General features: G+C 37.9%; 1 protein-coding gene across 1 annotated transcript in view; it reads right to left on the reverse strand.

The window, feature by feature from the left end:
- Positions 1–362: 362 nt before the first annotated feature.
- The window catches only part of TMEM38B (transmembrane protein 38B), a 67,874-nt gene continuing 46,735 nt past the window's right edge, over positions 363–21,501 (reverse strand). Inside the window, exons 3-6 of the mRNA XM_072655330.1 lie at positions 12,231–12,415; positions 11,502–11,589; positions 7,531–7,648; positions 363–2,394 (exon numbers count right to left, since the gene is read on the reverse strand). Coding sequence (XP_072511431.1) covers positions 2,188–2,394; positions 7,531–7,648; positions 11,502–11,589; positions 12,231–12,415 — 598 coding nt within the window. The 3' untranslated portion in view covers positions 363–2,187. The remainder of the gene's footprint in view (positions 2,395–7,530; positions 7,649–11,501; positions 11,590–12,230; positions 12,416–21,501) is intronic.

A 21,501-nucleotide genomic window follows, 5' to 3' on the forward strand; every position in this document is an offset into this window, starting at 1 on the left:
TGCATCTGTTCTTTCAGTACTTATCCTTCCCTCTCTACCCCACCCACTCCTGAGTAGAACAAGTAAGCTTCTTGAAGGCAGGAAGCTTTTCATTTCTTTTTCTATCCCCAACACCTAGAAAATTGTCTAGTAGGTACGTAATAAAAGCTTGATGAACTGAATTCAGTTGTTCAAAGTAACACCAGCAGCACTGCCAGAATTTGTATTCAGGTCCTCTGACTTCAAATTCAGCCCCTTTTACTCAGCTGCAATTTGCTTGTGATTTAGAGAAGAGCTTGATAATGAAAAGCCACCTAGATGCACAAGAGTGATTTTACACATTTAAAAAAAGAAAATGGAAAAATCTTTCAGCACACCATAAGTGATGAATAAATTACTTTAATGTTAAAAAGTCTGTATATAATACAAACATAAGACAGCACACTGTCTGTTTCAGCTACAGTAATTTTTGCAAACTTCAAGAATAATTTTTAACACTTTGTCACACACTAACTTGGTGTAAAAATGACCAGGTTAGTTAGCCTGACATTTAGATCTCTCGTATTACTGTGAAATGTTAAAATACCAAGAGTATCAAATGTTATACAGGACTCTTACTCAATGCCTTTTTAAAATCAAAATATTAAAAATATAATTCTTACCACTTCACATGTAGCAAAAAGCTACGTTGTTCTTTTGCGAGTGCTTAAAGTACAGTACCTGTAGTGTTTGTATCTTGATAATAAAACATTCTGGCTATCTGTAAACCAGTTACTTGGATGGAATTTTAGTATTTCTGAATCATCCAAAAATGCCAGTACTTATTAAACCTATGACAGCAATAGGTCCATAGTCTTAGGAGATGAAACCATATCACTAAGCCTCAAGGTGTTAACTGACACTTGAAACTACAGTATAAAGCATATAAATCTAACATTACTTTTAAAAAAATTTGCCAAAAAAGAATTAGATTTACTGCCGTTATTCTGTGTTCAAATGGATTACCATGTGTTTTTATTGTTTCTGTCTGGGTATTTTGTTATAACCCAAAACTCAAGAGTTATTTAAAGAAATAACTGACATCAGAGAGGGGGGGGCATGATATATTTTCACATGGAGGCAATTCATTTTAATTGATATATTTACCTGTGTGTTATAAACATTAGACTCATGAAAACTGGTTCTGGAAACAGGTAGTAAGGAATATTCAACTAAAAACAAAAAGGCCACAACAGAAAAGGATATCTAAAAGGGATTTTTGATTGCTATTTTAAAAATATGACGTACTTAAGGATTGGGATAAATTCCTTTAAAATGACAGCTGCCACAGTATATTCAGCTTACATTTTTTAGCCTCTCTTCGTCCTTAGTTATGTGAAATGTTAATAGCGATTAATGATTTCTCCTACAGGGAGTACAAATGTACTTTATGAAAGAAAAGGAGGGACAAATTCTTAGAATGGAAAATATGAGATTAATAATTAACAAAAAATTAAATCCCTGATTTATTTTGGAAGAAAAAAATAAGTTTTTTTTTTTTTTAAAAGAAAAGGTAGCTTTTAGCTAGGGACTCCGCATCACTAATATCCAGTCTCAATAATATAATTATCTAAAATTTTAGACACATTTCATGGACAAGAGGGAGGAAAATGTATCTGAAACAAACTGGTAACAGTTTCACTCATAATGTGAAATACTTCAGTAAAGTTTTATTCTCCCCCTTCATTGCTCAAATTAAATGATTGACAAGCTTTCATACCTTTAAATTCTAGAAGGTAATTAGCAGTGCAAATTGAAGGTACACTTCATATGCAAATAAAAATGGTACATGAAAAATGCTAAAGGAAAATGAAAGCATTTATTTTTTGTTCTTTTCGAAGTATCTTTTAGGTTTGTTTTCCTAACACGTGTAAAAGTGCTAGCCTTATTCCATCAATATAAAACTATTAAAAATGATCACAATAGAATCTTTTACATTTAACTCAGAAAAACATTCTTACATGATACAGGAAATTAGAATCTACAACATCACTTTTAAAGAGATAGTCACATCCCTCTCAAGCAGAAGGCAATACTTCCTTTTTGTCACCTGCATTTCCTTGCATATAATCCTTACTTCACATCATTTGCAATAGAAATATTTATCACAATTTGCGAGGTAAACAAGAAAGAAAATATTTTTGGCAACCTAGAGCTTGCCAAGTGAATTTATTCCGTTTTCTTATTCTGTTTCTTCTTATTTTCAGTACTGGTTGCAGGGGATTTTGAGTTTGCGTTTGTACCGTTGAAAGATGGTTTCAAAGTATTACACTGCACTGAAGCGTCACTCTGCCAAAAGCCAAACAGCATTCGACCCAGCACAATCTCAAAAGGAGTGAGGAGAGAAAACTCAGACTCAGTAAGCATCATGGTTACCTGGAAAAAACACAGTCAAATTTAAATGTCAATAAAATATTTTGGTAGTTTCCACAACTGAAAAAAAGATAAGCAAAAATGATGCAAAATGTGTTTATTACCGACAACAGCAGATACAGTAAGAGCAAATATGTACTGAGTGTGTTGTGCACTGTATTAAGAGGCAAGCTCTGACTGCTGTGAAAGTACCCCCAGGCGAGGGCACCACCTCTGGGTGGTGCAGCGTATGGAACAGAGACGTAGGTCTCAGACGAGTGACAATACACACAAATGAGCAGGAAGACACTGTTGAGATAAAGAATTACAATTTCCTTCTCATAAGTGGGTAACTATAGTGCAAATGTTTGTGCAAATTATATATTTTAAACTTGAAAAGTGAAGAATTCCCCATAGTGCCCCTTACTAAGTGTCACTTACTTTTACAACTTTATTTTTTTCTTTGTACACATACAGATGGAAAAGCAATGTGTTGTATGTAGTGCATAGAAAGCTAACCTCAAAGCAAAGAAGCCCTGTGTTCCAGTCCCACCTTTGCCTCACACAGGCTGTATGACCCTGGCCCAGTCACTTAACCTCTTGGGGCTCTTAAAACTCTTTAATATAATAAGTTGTAGAGAAGGTACAGCCCTGGAAGTTCCCTAAACCAGTGGAGTCCCTAAACCAGTTGCAGTCCTTATCCATATAGACAGACTACAAGATTCAAAGGAAAGGAAGAAGAAAAAGTATAATTTATTCCAAAACCACCCCACAGTTGGCAGAAAATGAATTACTCATTGGTTCTTAGATGTCCCTGACTGATACTCCAGGGTAGCTTCAGGGATCCTTGGGATAACCCAGGTGTCTCATGAATTTATATTCAGGATGACCCACTTTGTCACTCCTTAATATTTATTTTGTAAATATGGATTTTTCAGCATATCAATTTTTTAAAAGAAGGATCCACTAGTCTATTCGTAGTGAAGTTTCTCTTCCTCTTGAATGAGCATAGGGACAACCCTCTGTTTTCTATAGTTCCAGGATTTCTATCTAAACCTTTAGAATATCTCCTTTGAAGTTTGAGTTCCGAAGGAAAAATAGCCCTTGGATGCCTTCTTATAAGGAAGCAAGTTTAAATCTCATGTTCAAAAAATGATTTTATTTGTCCCCACCAAATGAATGACTCTGAGATTTCTGAAGGAAATGGTGGCAGGTTCACTACATTTAAAGGGTAAAAGTGGGAAATGTTATCTCCTCCTGCCTGGGAAACATAGTTAGAGACTCTCACTTCTTTGAAATAAAGGCTATAGACGAGCTGAGAGCTGAAACTAAAGTAATGCTATGTCTGTCTGTCTGTCTGTCTGTCTGTCTCTCTCTCTCTCTCTCTCTCTCTCTCTCTTTCCCTTCTTTAGTTTTTCTGGAGTAGCTGACAGATATTAAAACAGAAGAATCATTAGAAACTAAAAGAAGCCATGCAGAGACAGTTAGATACGTACATGACCTAGAACCTCAGGAAATAGCAAAAAGAACTGACAAGAGTCTGTGCTGCACAGTAAGATGGACAGTATGAATCCGAAACATTCCGTCTGTGTGTAAGATTTGAATTGGAATAAACTATAAGCAAATATTTAGCATTATCAGCAAAGTTGAAAGAATCACAGAATCTCAAGAATTGAAAGAGACCTAGCCCGGCACTAATATCAACATATTACTTAACTTGTTTTAAATGGCACTTTAATAAACAACTTTTAAATATTTAATTCCAATAAATATCTAGAGGTTATTTCAATCAAATTAAAATTTTATTTCTATAAAGACCTATACTATTTATACATAGAATATTAAAATTCAATATAATCAATGATGGGAGAGAGGCCATAAGGACTTATGTTTAGAGACATAAATTTTTCTTCTAAACATTCACCTTGTTCTTTAAATCAAGGAGGGTGCCACTCTATCTTGAAGAAAAATTCATCTTCACTGGTATTTTTTTAAGGATTAGTGAAACTCTTTAAAAGTTAAATCTGCAAACCCAAAGTTATAAAATGACAAAAACGTGCCTCCCCTGAATTTGAATGAGAATGAGACATACATCAGAGGGGAAATATATAAGTTAGTAGGATGGGAGATGAGTCCTCATTTCAAAGTATTTTCCTTCATTCCTCAAAGAATGATATAGAAAAATGGTCTTGCTGTATTGTAAGTGACCTTATCAGCTCCTCTGGAATCAATAATTACCTCTAAGAATCTCAGAGTTTTTAAGTACAATTGGGGAAATCTAATCAAGCATATTAAAAAGGAATTCCTCCATAAAATCCATAACCAGTAATGGGTGGGAAGCCTGCAATGAAACACACCCCACTAGTGTTGAGGTGTCCCACATTACTTTTAGATGGTTCTAATTATAAGGCAGTCTATCCTTATATTACCCTGGCATCTCGCTCCAACCACTACCCATCATTCCTAGGTCTGCCCTCCTGGGACTGTGTAACAGAGTTAACTCTTCTTTCATCTGAAAGTCCTTTAAATCTCTTAAGACTATCACATTTGCTCTAAATTTTCTCTTCTACAAGCTAAATATCCTTAGTGCCTTTCCCTAATCCTCAACATCCTTGATGCAGGTGATTCTGAGACCTCCACCTCAATCTCTAACCTGTCCCCAAAGCTTTAGTCTTACATTTCTAAATGGCAAAGGAGGATCTTGACCTGGATGTTCTGCTAGGACTTCAAGAAAGGTCGGACAGACACACTACTGTGCAGCACAAAGAGTGGTGTGTTTATAATATGACAGAGCTTAATTCTGTCACTGTCTCTGCATCCTTGAGCTCCTCTCTCCAGGCCTCCATTTCCACATCTGTAAAATAATGGAACTGCATAAAGTTCCTACCCGCTCTAAATCCTATCAAAGAAAGGGAGAAAATACTCATATGTATAAAAAATTTATAGTAGTTTTTTTTTGCAGAACAAAGAACCACAAACTCATTAATTGCAAATGGCTAAACAAATAACTACGTAACAGAATATTACCGTGACCTATGAGGCAGTGAGATGGCTCAGTGGGTAGAGCACTAGGCCTGACGTCAGGAAGAACTGGATTCAAATCCAGCCTCAGACACTTACTGTGTGAGACTAGCCAAGTCACTTAACCTGTCTGCCTTAATCCCTGGAGAAGAAAATGGCAAACCACCCCATTATCTTTGCCAAAAAACCCCCATGGACAGCACTGGCACACTATGGTCCACAGGGGGTCGCAAAGAGGGGATGTGACTAAACGACTGAACAAATTGTGCCAGAAGAAAGGATGAATCGGATGGTTTCAGAGAAACATAAAAAGACTTGTATGAAGTGATTCAGAATGAAGTGAGCAGAACATGGAGGATAACTTATATGATAACAACTACATTGGAAAAACATATAATTTTGATAGACTGAAGAACTCTGATCAAGGCAATGACCAACCATGATTCTGAAGGCCCAGCGAGGTACGCCACTGACCTGCTAACAGATGACAGACTCAGGATGAAGAACTGACATATTTCCACATGAATCATGTCCAAAAACTAAGTTCTACTTGACTGTGAACATTTATTACAAGGTTATGCTTTTCTTTTTTTTTCAATGAGGGGAAGAAAAGGAAATAAAAGATTTTTGTTCATTTTTTTAAAATTAATTTTTAAAAGCGACAATAATAAACCTATATTCTAGGTACCAAGAATGACAAGAGGTGACAACCAAGTGGATGCCTCCCAAATTTTTTTTTTAAAAAGGAGGGAAAGCCTTCAACATGTTGCAAAGATCTTCTCTAGAAGATTTTTGGTAAAAGACAGATAACTGCCCAGTACAGACAGGAAGCTGTGCAAGGAGAAATATAAAAAAGCACATTTGTCTCTCTTCTAGATATCTCGAAGACGCCATTCAGAAAGGCAGAAACTGCTGTGATGGAATGTTGCCTACCATGTCTGTCGGGGTGTTTCTGTATCAGTGGGTTTTGCTTACGGGCTATATGTAAAAACAAAAGAAACCTTATTTTAAAGGGTTTATGATGTCTGTCATTGGAAGGAGGAGAAACAGACAGACCACATTTTCTGAGTTCACCTAGACATGACTTAAATGTTTAGAATATTTGTGCCACAAACTATTATCAATGTAGAGATTTAAAAAGTCTTCTGTCAATTGTTCCCTACTGTTACATACCAAACAGTATAAAATGAAACAAGATCCCATAGGTAATTTTTTTTCAAATGAGACAGACGGTTTCTATTTAATTTGAGATACAATTGTGAAATTATTCTTAGTTTAGGCAAATTTCCTTACACTAAAATATGCCTCCTGCTGATGAAGAATGGGGAATGATGCTTTCTTGAAATTTATTGTACAAAAACAGAAGCAGGGTGATGGACTGGAAAGAGCTCTAGATTTTCATTCGTTCTTTCATTTAACAAGCATTTTTTAAGTACCTACTACATTCAAGGCCCTGTGCTAAACAAACACTGCAGATACAAGAAATTCAGAACAGTCCCTGTCCTTAAGAAAATGAAATTCTCCTGGAGAGATGCAGCAGTTACACTGCTAAGAAGCACAAGAAAATCTGTGGAGGCTGAGAGCACTAACAGCGAAGGGATTTTGAAAGAGAGAACAGAACCTGCATTCAAGTCCCAGTTTGGTTACTATCTGTACAACCTCTCTGGGTTTAAGTTTCCTCATCTGTAAAATAAGAGCACTGAAGCAGACAGTCTCTAAAGTTCTGTCCATCTGTGGCTCTACGATCCAATGGTCCACCCTCAACTGTTTCTGAGAGCTCCAATGCTCTCTTTCCAAATGACAGCACATAGGCCTAAACGATGCTGCTATCTAACCCCGGGACACCATCGCCCTTTCTACATTAGACGGTGAGGACCTGATCTGTCTCGAGCTACCCAGAACTCTTCTCTTCTGGTCCCTGCAAAAGCATAAGGGTACTAAAGGAAAGATAATGCTTTAAGAATGAAATTCTAATAACTGTCTTGGTGCCCATATGCTACTTACTACCAATGTCCTTGTTGAGCTAGTTCAGCCACAAAAAAATACTGCCAATGCTTAACCTCAGGTAATTCTCCTAAGAAAGAGAAAGGCTGATACAGGATTTGTAAAAATTAATGAAAAGGTATTTTGGACTCTTACCTTCGTGATGACAATAAAGAAAGTGTAGCAGAACATAAGATTATGTTTTTCCATCGGCAGCTTCTCCATGTGCTGTAATGTGAAGAGAACTGCTCCCACCAGAGTTATCTTCACAGGGCTGAAAATAAAATGAATTTTAATTCAGTATATAATAATATCTAAAGCATAAATTCATCACAACTTTAAAGACATAGTTTGAGAGTACTGCAAAACTTTACAATAGAGAAGTCAGACCAATAACTCATGAGTAGAACTCAGATTGATATGGCACATTAAGATTTCCCAAGTTCTTTCCCCCAACAATCCTGTGAGACAGGTAGTGCAAGTATTATCATTCCCACTTTATGGATGGGTACCCACAGGGATGTTGAAGCTAGTTTAATATTTTCAAAACTGCCTTCTTGTCATATTTTTTATTTGTACGGAATTTTAATGATAGTACTATAATAAAATTTTATTTATCCATACTTGCAACTAAGGATAAACTTTGTATAAATAAGGATAAATTACCAAAACTACTAAAATATCATATTGTATAAGCACTAAGTTATCCATATGTTTTATTACTCTGTGAAAATAACAGTTGGAATTGTTTTATAATTTAGTCACTGAAAACTGAGATGTCAAGTCAAATAGAAGTTCAATCTGACCTACAGGTCCCATCTGGATAGTGGTACATAGTAAAGTCATTTCTTGAAGGCAGAAGTCTAAAATGTTTGATGAAAAGGGATCAAGTTGGTCTTTTAGCTGAGAGACACCAAGGCTTATGAATTGAGTTAATTTCAATATATGACAAGGACTAGTTAGGATTCTCTAGAAGCAGTTAATGTAAATCATAAAAGTGACTATTTGCAAGTGAGTACGAGAAGAAAGATGTGATTTCTTATTCTTAAAGGAAGTAGACCCTGAAAATAGTATCTTCCTTGTGAAAAGCTTCATTCATTACAGTCTACCTCCACATCATTATTCCTTACAGCATCAAAGGTAAACAGAATGTATCAAAATCCCTAATTTCTCATTTGAGATACAAATTAAGAAAAGTTACATGATCTAGCCAGGTTTCACATTGTTAGTAGCAGACTGTGCACTCAAAGCTGAGAAAGCTCCAAGACACAGGAAACAAAGGAGAACAGAGCATTAAAATGTCCAGCTACACTACTTATATTGCAATGTAAAAATAAAAAGACTCAGACACTTTCCTTTTCCACCAGAAGGCGCCCACCACAAAGTATCTAAGAAATATTAAAAGAAACAATTCAAGGACACTGACTCTATTTCCCCTAAAATTTATATTTGCATATTTACATATAAGGTTTAGTCATCTTGAAGATCTTGCAGAATAAACAGAAAATGAATGGAAAAAAAAACTTGAAATGTACTTGTGAACCAGTAAATATTACAAAATTATGGTACAAATTAATAAATTTTTCGGTTGCCAAAACAGGAAATCCATAAAGCAAAATATTTTTAAAATTGCTGACAACAGAAAGAAAACTTTCAATTCACAAACAGCAGCTAACCTTTTTTGTCACCTTTTCTTACCAAGGACAACTGTATAAAAATCCAGTTCATGCTGACATTACAGCTGATACTGTATCCTCGAGCACTACAACACATGCGTGTTTTTGGCAATCTAGATACACATTCATAAGCATACGTGTGAACAGCATTATAGGCCTTAACGCTTCTCAGGAATGATTTCAACTTTTCTTTTTCCTTACAACACTGATTGGACTCAGAATAAATTTTATGCTAGCATATGATAAATGCCATAAAAAAGAGAAGCATGATAGGTATACAGTAAATTTATCCTAGATATATCTAGATATATAGAGATCTAGATATATGTGTGTGAGTGTGTGTGTGTGAGTGTGTGTATGCATGTGTGTATGTGTGTGTAAGTGTACGTGAGTGTGTGTGAGTGTATGTGTATGCATGTGTGTATGTGTGTGTAAGTGTATGTGAGTGTGTGTGAGTGTATGTAGGAATGAGTCAATGGTCCAATTACTTGAAGCAAGATAGAAACAACTAGTGAAGCATTATAAAATTACAGTAAAAAATCTTTTTTGCCATTTTTACATTCAATGAATGCTAATTCTAATATTACATGATGATGCATGACCACAAGTTTTAATATTAATATAAAAACAATGACAAGTCATATTTTGATATGTCTTACAAAGAACAGCAAAAATATCCCCCCAGGTTAGACCACCGATCCATAGATAAGAACGATGACGACAATGAAGACGGTGATGATAACTCACATTTACATAAGACAAGTGGTATAGTAGAAAGAGCGCTGGGTCTGACGTTAGAAGACCTGGACTCAGACACATTCTGATCTTGGGGATGTAATGTAACCTGAGTCTGCAAAATGGGGATCATTCTTTAACTGTGTAACTGATAGAGATAGCTGCTAAGAAAGTGTTGTGTAATCTTAAAGGTATATATAAATGCAAATTACTGTTGCAAAGCAGATGGTTGTTTTCTAAGATAACTAGATCAAAAGTTTAAGTTATAGTCACCAGCCCCAATAATCCATTGTGGAACTATTTATAAATTAATTTTATCAGTCTTTTTAATATTAATATTACTTTGTTCTGCCACTGTTTGTTCACATAATAAGGTTGCTGTGAATAGTAAACATCGAAAAGCAGCTTTTCCTTTTATTTGTCCTACCTTCTTTCAAACTTCAAGGAGCACCCCAATATTGAAATGGTTTTTTAAAACCTATTTACTCTGTCCACACATTTTTTAATTTTATGAACTTCCATCTTATACTTCCTCCCACTTCATTTTTTTAATATGACAGAGTCCTCCTTTTTACATTTCTGTTTTCATTAGAAATTCTCCAACACCTTGATTATTTTCTAGTTTGCCTTCTCTGAGCCTTCTTCCTCTCGGTGTATGCTGCAGCACACATGACTTCATTTTCAGATGCACCATAGTTTTATATGAAGTTCAGGCCAGCAGATGGCAGTGGAAAGAGCACTAGACTTAAGAACCAGCAAAGACTTGAACTCAAATACCTAGTGGTATGACCTTTAAAAAGTCACTCAACTTGCTTGAATCTTAGTTTCCTCATCTGCAAAACAAAGATACTAAAACTTGCAATACCGACCTCACAGGCTTTTATGAGGAAAGCTCCTCAAACCTTATAGTGCTATACAATGTGAGTAGCTTTCTTTCTGCTATCCTTCTGATGATGCCCAACACTGGGCCTTTTGTCCACAGCAGCACACTGACCCCAAAGCTTCAAAGAACATGTGACAAGGACTCCAAGTTCTTTTTAATGGGTTCAAAATGACTGCTCAAACAATCATTTTATAAACACATTTCAGGTTATTTTTCTCCAGATTTGTTCATGTATAATTATAATTGTCTACTATGACATTCAGCTGCCACTTTTTTTAAACCAATTCATAATATATTATGATAACTGCTTGTTATTTATCTCATCAATTCAATATTTAACTACTAGGAAGGTTCCCCGGGTAACTTGCCATTGAGATCACTTATAAAAATGCTTAGATGTCTTCATTTCCTATCTAATGACAGAATATTCTTCCCAACCCCACTGTAACTCAAGGGGTTTTGTTCGTTTGTTTGTAACAAATCTTTGTGTGAAGTCTTCAGAAATAAAAATCTTTTTTCAGAGATCTAGAACTGCTGCAAAGGACCTCAAAGGCATCTGGTCCCACCTCCTCATTCTGGAGATGAGGAGCCTGAAGCCCCAGAGAAGCTACACAAATAGCAAGTATCAGAGGTTGGATCTGAACCTAGGTCCTTCGACTCCAGGGCCAGGACTCCAGTGCTGCTTCTACCATACCATGTTGCCTCCTTACTCTGTTTCCTAATGCAATATGGTTTTAGCTCTTAGTTTCAAGTTTAGATTCCTCCAATTCGTGACTGTGGAAGACATTCAGGGACTCCAATAACAGCAAGATCTTACAGTTACACCAACTTACTAGGATAGTGTCTGCCATTTGTGAGTTTCAGGTCTCCAAGTCCCTCTTAGAAATTGCTCCAGACTCGTGATTACATTACCACCAGCACCTAAAGACACAGAAAGTAACGTTATTTAGATCTGGTTTATGGACATGACTGTGTAGAACAAAAATGAAGACAATTCTATAACATCTTCCAGCTGAAGAATCCAATGAGAAGTTTCAAATAAGCAGGGTTAATTGCATCAGCATACAATTATAAATCAAAATGACCATACTTTACAGATTATAAAAAGATATCCCAAATTGGTCAATATATTACGGTCCCGGGAAAAAAAATGGCTTTCACTGCCATAACATTTGTGTTTCACACTCCATTAGCAGGAAGAGTTAGGGCTACAAACCCAAATCTACTACTATTAAAATGAAAAGAAAATGTACTTTATCAAGGAGAGTAAAATTTATATTACAGAAGAAATCAAGAATATATCACATGCTTAAATTGGCTTTAAATCTAGCACTGAGCCATAAATAGCTATAAGCTTTTGTGGTTGGGGGGATTCACAAATGGTTATGGCAATTTCCAAAATAAGATGATACTTTCATGTCATAGAGAATAAGGAATCTAAAAACAAAATTTCTTATTCTCAAAACTCTCCCATTAATAGAGCAAGTGATTCTATTACTGTGACCAAAGAACTAATCAACAGTTCTGGTATATTGGGTAATAATTTATGAAGTTAATATTACCTCGGGCCCATCCAACAGCTACCAACACCATCCAGGCATCTGTGTAATTGCTACTGGCATGTGTGATTCCACCTACGATTTTCCAAGTTCTGGTCACTTCCTTCATTCCTGCAGCCAAGAGTTTAATAGGCGGGAAACGATAGCACTCGGATACTATGTCATATGGGCAATAAAACACAATGTACCTGAAATAAAATTTTAAATATTTTTATATGTGAATGGGGAAAGAAGCAGAAGAGAAATAAAAGCAACATTTATTGAGCGCCCACTGTGGCAAAGCACTATACTCAGCATCTATTTGGAATTGCAAAATAAATGGGACATGGAACCCACCTTCAAGAAGCTTATAGAGGGGGAAATCTACCCAAAAATCATTCAAACATACATACAAAACAACAGAAATGTAACACTGATATAGCCAGCCAAAGAGAAGAAATGACAAAAAAATTCATAATCCAATTGGATGGATAAATTTTGAGTTTCTACAGATTTTATGTGTAACTGAGACCTATTATATGGACACGCACTGTGCTAGGGAATGAGAAGGATAAAAAATATCAAACATAGCTCTTCTACTCTCCTATCTTACAAAGTGTAGGGGAGGAGGCTAATAAGGTGGCAGAGTAGTAGGCCCCCAGTTCTCCACCATAGCTCCCACACAAAGGCCCAGAAAAGGCATCAAACAAAATCTGATCAGGAAATCCAAAGGAAAAAAAAATCACAGCGAATCATTCTGTCAGCTCAGGTTGGCAAAGGGGAACAGAAAGTTCTTCAGACACTGGGGATGAGCTCTGGCTAGGAACATGAGGCTGAGAAGAGCATTCCAGTACTTGGACTCAGTACCCAAGTCATTCCTGGAGCAGGAAGCCCCAGAGCAGGAGGTCGTCCAAGGGACTCCCTGAACTAGTACAACAGGATGCACAACAGGTATCATCTAGTAACACTGTCACTGCCCAGTTCCTAGGATCCAGGTGGACTAACACGGAGATCTGCACATAGGAGCAGGGAAACAGTGAGGAGGCCTAACTACATACTGAACAAGGAGCAAGTTTAGAACAGAGCTCCAATGAGAAGTAGCTCCAATCCCAGGAGCACAACAGGGATTCCATTCTACCCTCCAGCCCTAGCTAAAGTAGGAAGCATATTAACCCAAGGAGATATCCCAGACTAAAGGGGATCCCATAGCTTGGTCACCCTGAATCTGCAGAACCTCCCAAGGATCCAACAGTGAATGACTCCAGCAGCCATCTACTGACAATGTCAACCAAGAAAGACAACAGAGATCTTGCTCAGACCTAGCAGAGCTCAAAATCATGAGGGGAAGTTAACAGACTTCACCCCAGATCACAATACTATGGGAGCACTGAAAACACACAGGTTCCTGTTCAGAGATGTCCTTGAGATCCTGGAATAACTTAACTTTCCATATATCCCAAGAAAACAGAAGAACTCAAGGGGACAAAGGCTCAGCCCAGACATCACCCCAGGAGTAAGCAGGGCCCAGGTATAACATAAAACTCTAAGTCAAGAATTAGACTAGAAGAATGAACAATTTTTAAAAAATATTATGGCAACTGGGAAGATCAAGAACCAAACTCAGAAGAAAAGAATGACTCCAAAACATATATAAGCAAAGCCTCAAAGAAAAAACACAGCTCAGGTACAAGTCCAGCCAGAATTCCTGTAAGGGGTAAAGTGGGAATTTAAAAAAAAGCATGCAGGAGAGAAAAACAATGAGGAAAATCATCTCAAATAAATGGAATGCACAATAAAGATGTATACAACAAGGAGGAAAGAGTGGGGGGCAGGTGAAACTTGAACCTTACTCTCCCTCTACAATGACCAAAGGAAAGAATACACACAAAAAAAAAGGGTGTGGGAATATTTAACCCAAAAGGGAAATAGGAGAGAATGGGGGTGAAAAGAAGAAGAGAGGTTAAGGAAGAGATTAATCAGAAGAAAACAAATAACGATCAAGAGAGAAACAAGGAGAAAAGGAGGTACAAGAGAATAAAGATGGAGGAAACACACAATTAACAATTATAACTGAACATGAATGGGATGAACTCACCCACAAAAGTGCAAGGAGCGCAAAATAAATTAGAGACTAGAAATCAAGAATGTGCTATTTACAAGAAACAAACCTGAGGCAGAGCCCACAAAGTGAAAACAAGGGGCTGGAGCAGAATCCCTTGTGCTGCCTTTACTCCTACTACGCATGTGCTACTGACTGAAGGGAGAGAAGATCATGTAACCAGGCAGACCAGGTGCACTGCAGATTTATGTTACATAACCTCAACTGAGCCCTCCCTGCTGCTGGGCAATCCTTTATCATCTCAATGATCAAATTACAATCCCACTCACTGCAGCATTTCTTCTAAACCTTTTCATCCCTTCCTCAAACATCCCATGGTTCCTCCTTTCCTCCATCCTCTCAGTTGAGTTTTATCTCACATTTTACTGAAAAAAAGGCCATGTGCCATGAACTCCCCCTTCTCCCCTTCCCCTTATCTCACATCGCCCAGATGACTTCTACCATAGCATCCTCCTTCACCCTGCCTTGCATAAAGAGTGTCTTTGTCCTTGCCAAAACCAGCTCCTTTACGTCCAAAAGTGATTCCATGCATCTTCTCAAGCAGATTGCTCCCTTTTTGTCATCCAGACTCTCTCACTTATTTTCAGTTTCTCTCTCTCTCTCTCTACTGGCTCCTTCCCTACTCCCCTATAAACAACCCCAGGTCTCTCCTCATTCTCAAAAAAAACAAAAACAAAAAAACCTCACTTAATATATCCCTATCATCCCATATTTCTCATGCCTTTTGTAGCTAAACTCATTGAAAAGGCCATCTACAATAGATGCCTCCACTTCCTCTTCCCTCATTCTATCCTTAACTCTTCAGGGTCTGGTATCTGACCTCATCATCAATTGAAACTGCCCTTCTCCAAAATTAATTCCCAAATACAATCGTCTTTTCTCAATCCTCATCATTCTTGACCTCTCTGCAGCCTTTAACACTGTTGAGCATCTCTAGGACATTATTCTCTTCAGGACATTATGCTCTCCTGGTTCTCCTGCTACCTAAATGACCATTCCTCAATCTTCTTTGCTGGACCTTCATTCAGGTCATTCCCACTAACTATGGATGTCAAACAGGGCTCTCTCCTGAGCCTTCTTTTCTTCTCCCCTGATACTGTTTCTCTTGGTGATCTGATCAGTTCCCACTGATTAAATTATCATATCTATGCTGATGATTTTCAAATCTCCTTATCTACTCTCTACTGACGTCCAGTCTCACATCTCAAACTGCCTACTGGACATCACAAATTGTAGACATCTTAAAGTCAAATATATCCAAAACTAAATAAACTTACTATGTAGGAGAACAGAATTTGAACCAAGAACTTAGGGACTCCAAGGCCAACGTTTAGTTTGGTTCCATTTGGTTCCATTATATTCTTTATCAGTCAGCATATCTGAAGTAGTATGTTTAGTCCTGTGAGTTGCATTTGAGGAAAAGGACTTAGATTCAATAGAATTAGATAAGAATGCATCTACAAGAAGGCAAGCAGGCTGGTAGAACTGTAGTGAAGGAACTAGGAATGCTTAGATGGCAACAAAAAGATTACCTTTAAATATATGAAGGGCTGTCATATGGAAGAGGGGTAAATTGGTCTTACTGGGAGAAATTACATGGAGGTAAATATTTACTCTAGAATAAGGAGAAAGTATCTAACTAAATCCAAGAATTGTCCAAAAGTGGAATGAGCTCCCATCAGCGGAAGTGTAAAATCAGACCCTGAATGGTTGGGAATGTAGGACAAAGGACTCTTGGAAAAAATGAGATGGGAAGATGAGAGGACATGAGGTTTCTTCCAGCAATTAATACACTATGATTCACTCAACAAATATTTTTGGAAGCATCCTATGTTTAAGACATTTGTATGGGCTTTGAGATATAAAAAAATGGATAATAATCCTCAACCTGCATAGGATAGAGTAGTTTCTCATTCCACTGGCTATCAGTGCTTCTGGTTCTGGTTATCCATGCCTCCTTGGCTTAGCTTTGGAAGAATGAAGTGGCCCTGAGCCAGCGCAGTATCATATTTTGTCATTTGCTTCTAGCCAGCTACACTGCTGGTATATGGGTGGCTTAAAGATGAATTTCATTATCACCATCATTAGCATCAAATACAATTGATTAGCTATGTCCATGGTTACAACTGTGTGCTAAAGATGCCACAAAGCAAGTGACACTGATATGAATCTTGTCCTGAAGGAGGGTCAAAGCATCAGGAGGAATAGGCAATAAAACAGGCAAATGCATAGCATGGGAATATAAAATGAGATGGCTTTCTAGCAAACAAAGTCACATCAAAGAGCTACATCCTTCACTCTAGTATGGGGTCATGGAAGTTCTGGGCATGATAATTTCTGAAGTTGGGAGGGTGTTGTATAAACATCTTCACTCCTCTTCCTTCCCTCCATACGGGGTAATGAAAGAGAACTCTGGCGTGAAGGCTTGCCAAGCCATTTTCAGGGCTGCTTCAGGACTTCACCCAACTCTAACCTGGGGTTCCAAGAAACTGTAGCATGGTCAGCAGCCACACCTCTGTAAAATGTCTCAGCAAACAGGCTAGACCAAGTTGAGGGCAACCAACAGGCCTCAAACTCGTCAGTAAGTTAGGGGGATGTCTACTCCAAGCATGTGAAGACTTGCCCCAGCAGAATAAGTAGATGAGAACAATTTGTTCCAATGGGCTGAAGTGGGCATGTGGAAAGCTTAGAGCTTGGTCAGACACTGAAGACGCCAAAGTCATTCACTGTGTCCCAGGCCATCATCAGTCATCCTGACTTCTGTCTTGTCACTGGACTTTGATGACTCTGGAAGAGAGAGTGAAGCTGTGCAACTTTGCCTCACTTAAAATCCAATTCATAGGCGAGTCATCAGGCACGACTGTCACTGGTCCTTTTCAAAAACAAAGGACAAGCAACAACTCCCCCCCCCCCCACTCCACCCCCACCTTCTTTCTCCCCTCTTTCTCCTTAGTTCTTAACTTCCCTATTACTGTCAAGGGTAGCACTTCTCCTGCCTCAGCACCTAAGTGTCATTCACAAGTCCTTGTTCCTTCTCATCTCTCATATGCAATCTGTTGCCAATCTGGTCTGCCTATCACAAGAGTCTTTCTGATATTCTATGGGGGTGGAGCCAAGATGGCAGAGTAAAAGCAGGGATCTGCCTGAACTCTCTTCCAAAATCCTCCAAATACCTTTTTAAAAATAATTCTAAACAAACTCCAGAGAAGCAGAACCCATAAAAAGACAGAGTGAAACAAATTTCCAGCCCAAGACAACTTATACTGTTATCAAGAAAGGTGTGTTGCACCGAACTGAGAGATGAGGACAGCATACGCCACCCCAGCACAGAATGGGCCCAAGCGAGCCTGAAGGAGGCCTCACAGCAACTGAACTGATGACACCAGTGGTGCTTCCTGGACCTCTTTGCCTACAGACACCAAAGACAACTTAGAAGATCAGCAGGAAGGATCTACCATGCCAGGGTGGGAGTGGAGCGCAGTTCAGCACAGGCCTGACAGGCAAAGAGCAGGTCTTGGGAGCTCCTGAAGCAGAGGCAGCAGTGGCTGTTTCCAGAACACTCAGGCCACAGACAATCAAGGGGGTCAAATAACTGGTCAGGAGATTATAGGGGCCTCTTTATTGGCACTGAGGCAGGACTCTGTTGCTCTGCCCACACTTGGATCCAGGTCTCAGACCTGGGTGGCAGTCCCAGGGGGAGGAGGAACACTGTCTTAGCAGAGCCTGCAGCTACAGTGGAGGAGGGACCCTCCTCACAGTTCCAGGGCAGAAAAGAGTGCTTGTGGTTACTCACAGAGCAGAGCATAGGACAGGAGAGTAGAGAACACATCTCCCTAGATCATACCACCTTGGAAGAACTGAAAACTTTCAGGTCCCTAGAAGTATCTCTAAAAACAGCTGCACAAAAACCCTGACACTTGGGACAGCTTCCATCCTAGAAGCAGAATCCTACTTTAACAAAGAGTTAAAAAGTCATATAATAAGCTGGGAAAATGAGCAAACAATAAAAAATAAAAGACTCTTGACTATAGAAAGTTATTATGGTTACAAGGAAGATCAAAACACACACTCAGAAGATAGCAAAGTCAAAGCTCCTACATCCACAAAGTCTCCAAAAAAAATATTAATAGATCTCAGGTCACAAAACAGTTCAAAAAGGAGTTTGAAAATCAGGTAAGAGAGATAGAGGAAAAATTGGGAAATGAAAATGATGCAGGAAAATCATGAGAAAAGAGTCAATAACTTGGTGAAGGAGGCAAAAAAATATTGAAGAAAATAACACCTTAAGAAACAGAGTAGGCCAAATGGCAAAAGAGGAACAAAAAGCCAATGAGGAGAACAATGCCTTAAAAAGCATAACTGGCCAAATGATAAACAAGGCCCAAAAGCTCATTGAAGAAAATAATTGCTTAAAAATTAGAATGAAGTAGATGGTAGCTAATGACTTTATAAGAAACCAAGATACAATAAAACAAAACCAAAAGACTGAAAAAATAGAAGACGTGAAATATCTCAGTGGAAAAACAACTGATCTGGAAAACAGATCCAGGAGAGATAATTTAAAAATTATTGGACTTGACCCAAAAGCCATGATCAAAAAAGATGATCGTCTTTCAAGAAATTATCAGGGAAAACTACTCTGATATTCTAGAACCAAAGGGTAAAACAGAAATTGAAAGAATCCACTGATTACCTCATAAATGAGATCCCAAAATGAAAACTACCAGGAATATTACAGCCAAATCCCAGAGCTCCCAGGTCAAGGAGAAAATACTGCAAGCAGACAGAAAGAAAAATTTCAAATACTATGGAGCCACAGTCAGGATAACACAAGATTTAGCAGCTTCTACATTAAAGGATCAGAGGACTTGGAATATAATATTTTGGAGGGCAAAGGAGTGAGGATTACAAACAAGAATCACCTACTCAGCAAAACTGATTACAATCTGATACAATCTGATACAAAACGGATGCAGTCCTTCAGGGGGCAAAAAAGGACATTCAATGAGATAAAGGATTTTGAAGCATTCTTGATGAAAAGACCAGAGCTGAATAGAAAATCTAACTTTCAAATACAAAACTCAAGAGAAGCATAAAAAGGTAAACAGGAAAGAGAAATCATAAGGGACTTAATAAGGTTAAGTAGTTTACATTCCTACATGAAAATATGGTATTTGCAACTCACAAGGCCTTTCCCATTATTAGAGTAGTTAAAAGGAGCATATATAGACAAAAGGCATAGATATGACTTAAATATGAAGGGATAATATCAAAAAAATAAAATTAAGATGAGAGAGAAGAATGTACTGGGAGAAAGAAAAACAAAGAGGTAGAATGGGGTAAATTACTTCACATTAAAAAGGCAATAAAAAGCTTTTAGAGGAGAGTAAAAGAGGGAGGGAGGTGAGGGTGAACCTTAGTTTCATCAGAATTGACTCAAAGAGGGAATAACATACACAGGCAATAGGGTACAGAAATCTATCTTACCCTACAGCAAAATAGGAGGAAAAGGGGATAAGAGAAAAGGGGAGACAGGGTGACAGAATGGTGGGCAGATTGGGGGAGAGGAAAGTCAGAAGCAAAACACTTTTGAGGAGGGACAAGGTGAAAGGAGAGAAAGAACAGAATAAACAGGGGTAAGGAGAACAGGATGAAGGGCAATACAGTTAGTGATAGTAACTGTGAAAAAAATTCTGAAGAAAGTTTTTCTGATAAAGGCCTCATTTCTCTAACATATAGAGAACTATGTAAAATTTTTAAAAATAAGAGTCATTCTCCAATTGATAAATGGTCAAAAGATATAATCAGTTTTCAGATAATCAAAGCTATCTATAGTCATATGAAAAAATATTCTAACTCAGTACTTATTGGAGAAATGCAAATTTAAACAATTCTGAAGTACTACCTCATACCTATTATATTGGCTAATAGGACAGAAAAGGTAAATAACAAATGCAGGAGGGGATGGGGGAAAATGAGACATTGTTGATGGAATTGCGAACTGATTCAACCATTCTATAGAGTAATTTGGAACCATGCACAAAGGTTATAAAACCATGCATACCCTTTGACCTAAAGATACCACTACTAGGACTGTATCTCAAAAGAGATAAAAACAAAAAGGAAAAGGACCCACACGTACAAAAATATAGAAGCTCTTTTCTGGGGGTAAAGAATTAGAAATAGAGGGAATGCACACCAATTGGGGAATGGCTGAACAAATTGTATTACGTAATTATGATGGAATATTATTGTACTGTAAGAAATGATAAGCAGGATGCTCACAAAAAAACCCAGAAAGACTGGCATGAGCTGATGCAGAGTGAAACGTACTGAGTACAAAGTAACAGCAATACTGCAAGATGATCAGGTGTGAATGACTTAGCTGTTCTTGCAATACAAAGATCTAAGACAACTCTGAAAGCCTTAGGATGAAAAATGCTCTCCATCCCAGGAGAAAGAACTGACGGGGTCTGAAGACAGACTGAAGCATACTTTTTTACTTTATTTTTCTTCAGGTATTTTTTTTGGTCTATATTTTCTTTCACAACATGACTCTTATGGATATATGTTTTGTACGACTAAAAAAAAAGAAGTCTTTCCCACTCCCGTCCATCCTATACTTAAAGCTATTAAAATGATTTCCCTAAACCACAGGTCCAACCATGTCACACCCTCCAACTCAAACTCTAGAGGCTCCCTAGCACTGACCTCAAGTATAAAATCCTCTCAGGTCTTTTATAGCCTAGGGCCTCTTTAACTTCCCAGTCTTGCTACACCTTACATCCCTCCATATACTCTTCAATCTAGTGACATTGGCTTCCATTCTATTCTTGAAACAAGACACTTCATCTCCTGACTGGACATTTTCAGTGCCCCTCCCCTATGACTGGAATGCTCTTTCATCTCCACACCTCCAAGCTTTCCTCAATGCTCAGGAAAAATTCCACATTCTACAGGAAGACTTTCCAATGCCACTTAACTATTGTGCCTTCTCTCTGTTATTTCCTATTTATCCTGCAACCAATCAATAAACATTTACCAAGTGTCTACTAAGTGCTGGAGATATCTAAGGAGGTGAAAGATAGTCCCTGCCTTCATGGTCTGACAACGGTCCAATGAGGAAAGCTACATAGAGCTCGTTTGTACAGAGTTGTTTGCATGTTGTCTCTCTTC

The sequence above is a fragment of the Notamacropus eugenii genome, chromosome 1, assembly GCF_028372415.1.
Source record: "Notamacropus eugenii isolate mMacEug1 chromosome 1, mMacEug1.pri_v2, whole genome shotgun sequence".
NCBI classification, from domain to species: Eukaryota; Metazoa; Chordata; class Mammalia; order Diprotodontia; family Macropodidae; genus Notamacropus; species Notamacropus eugenii.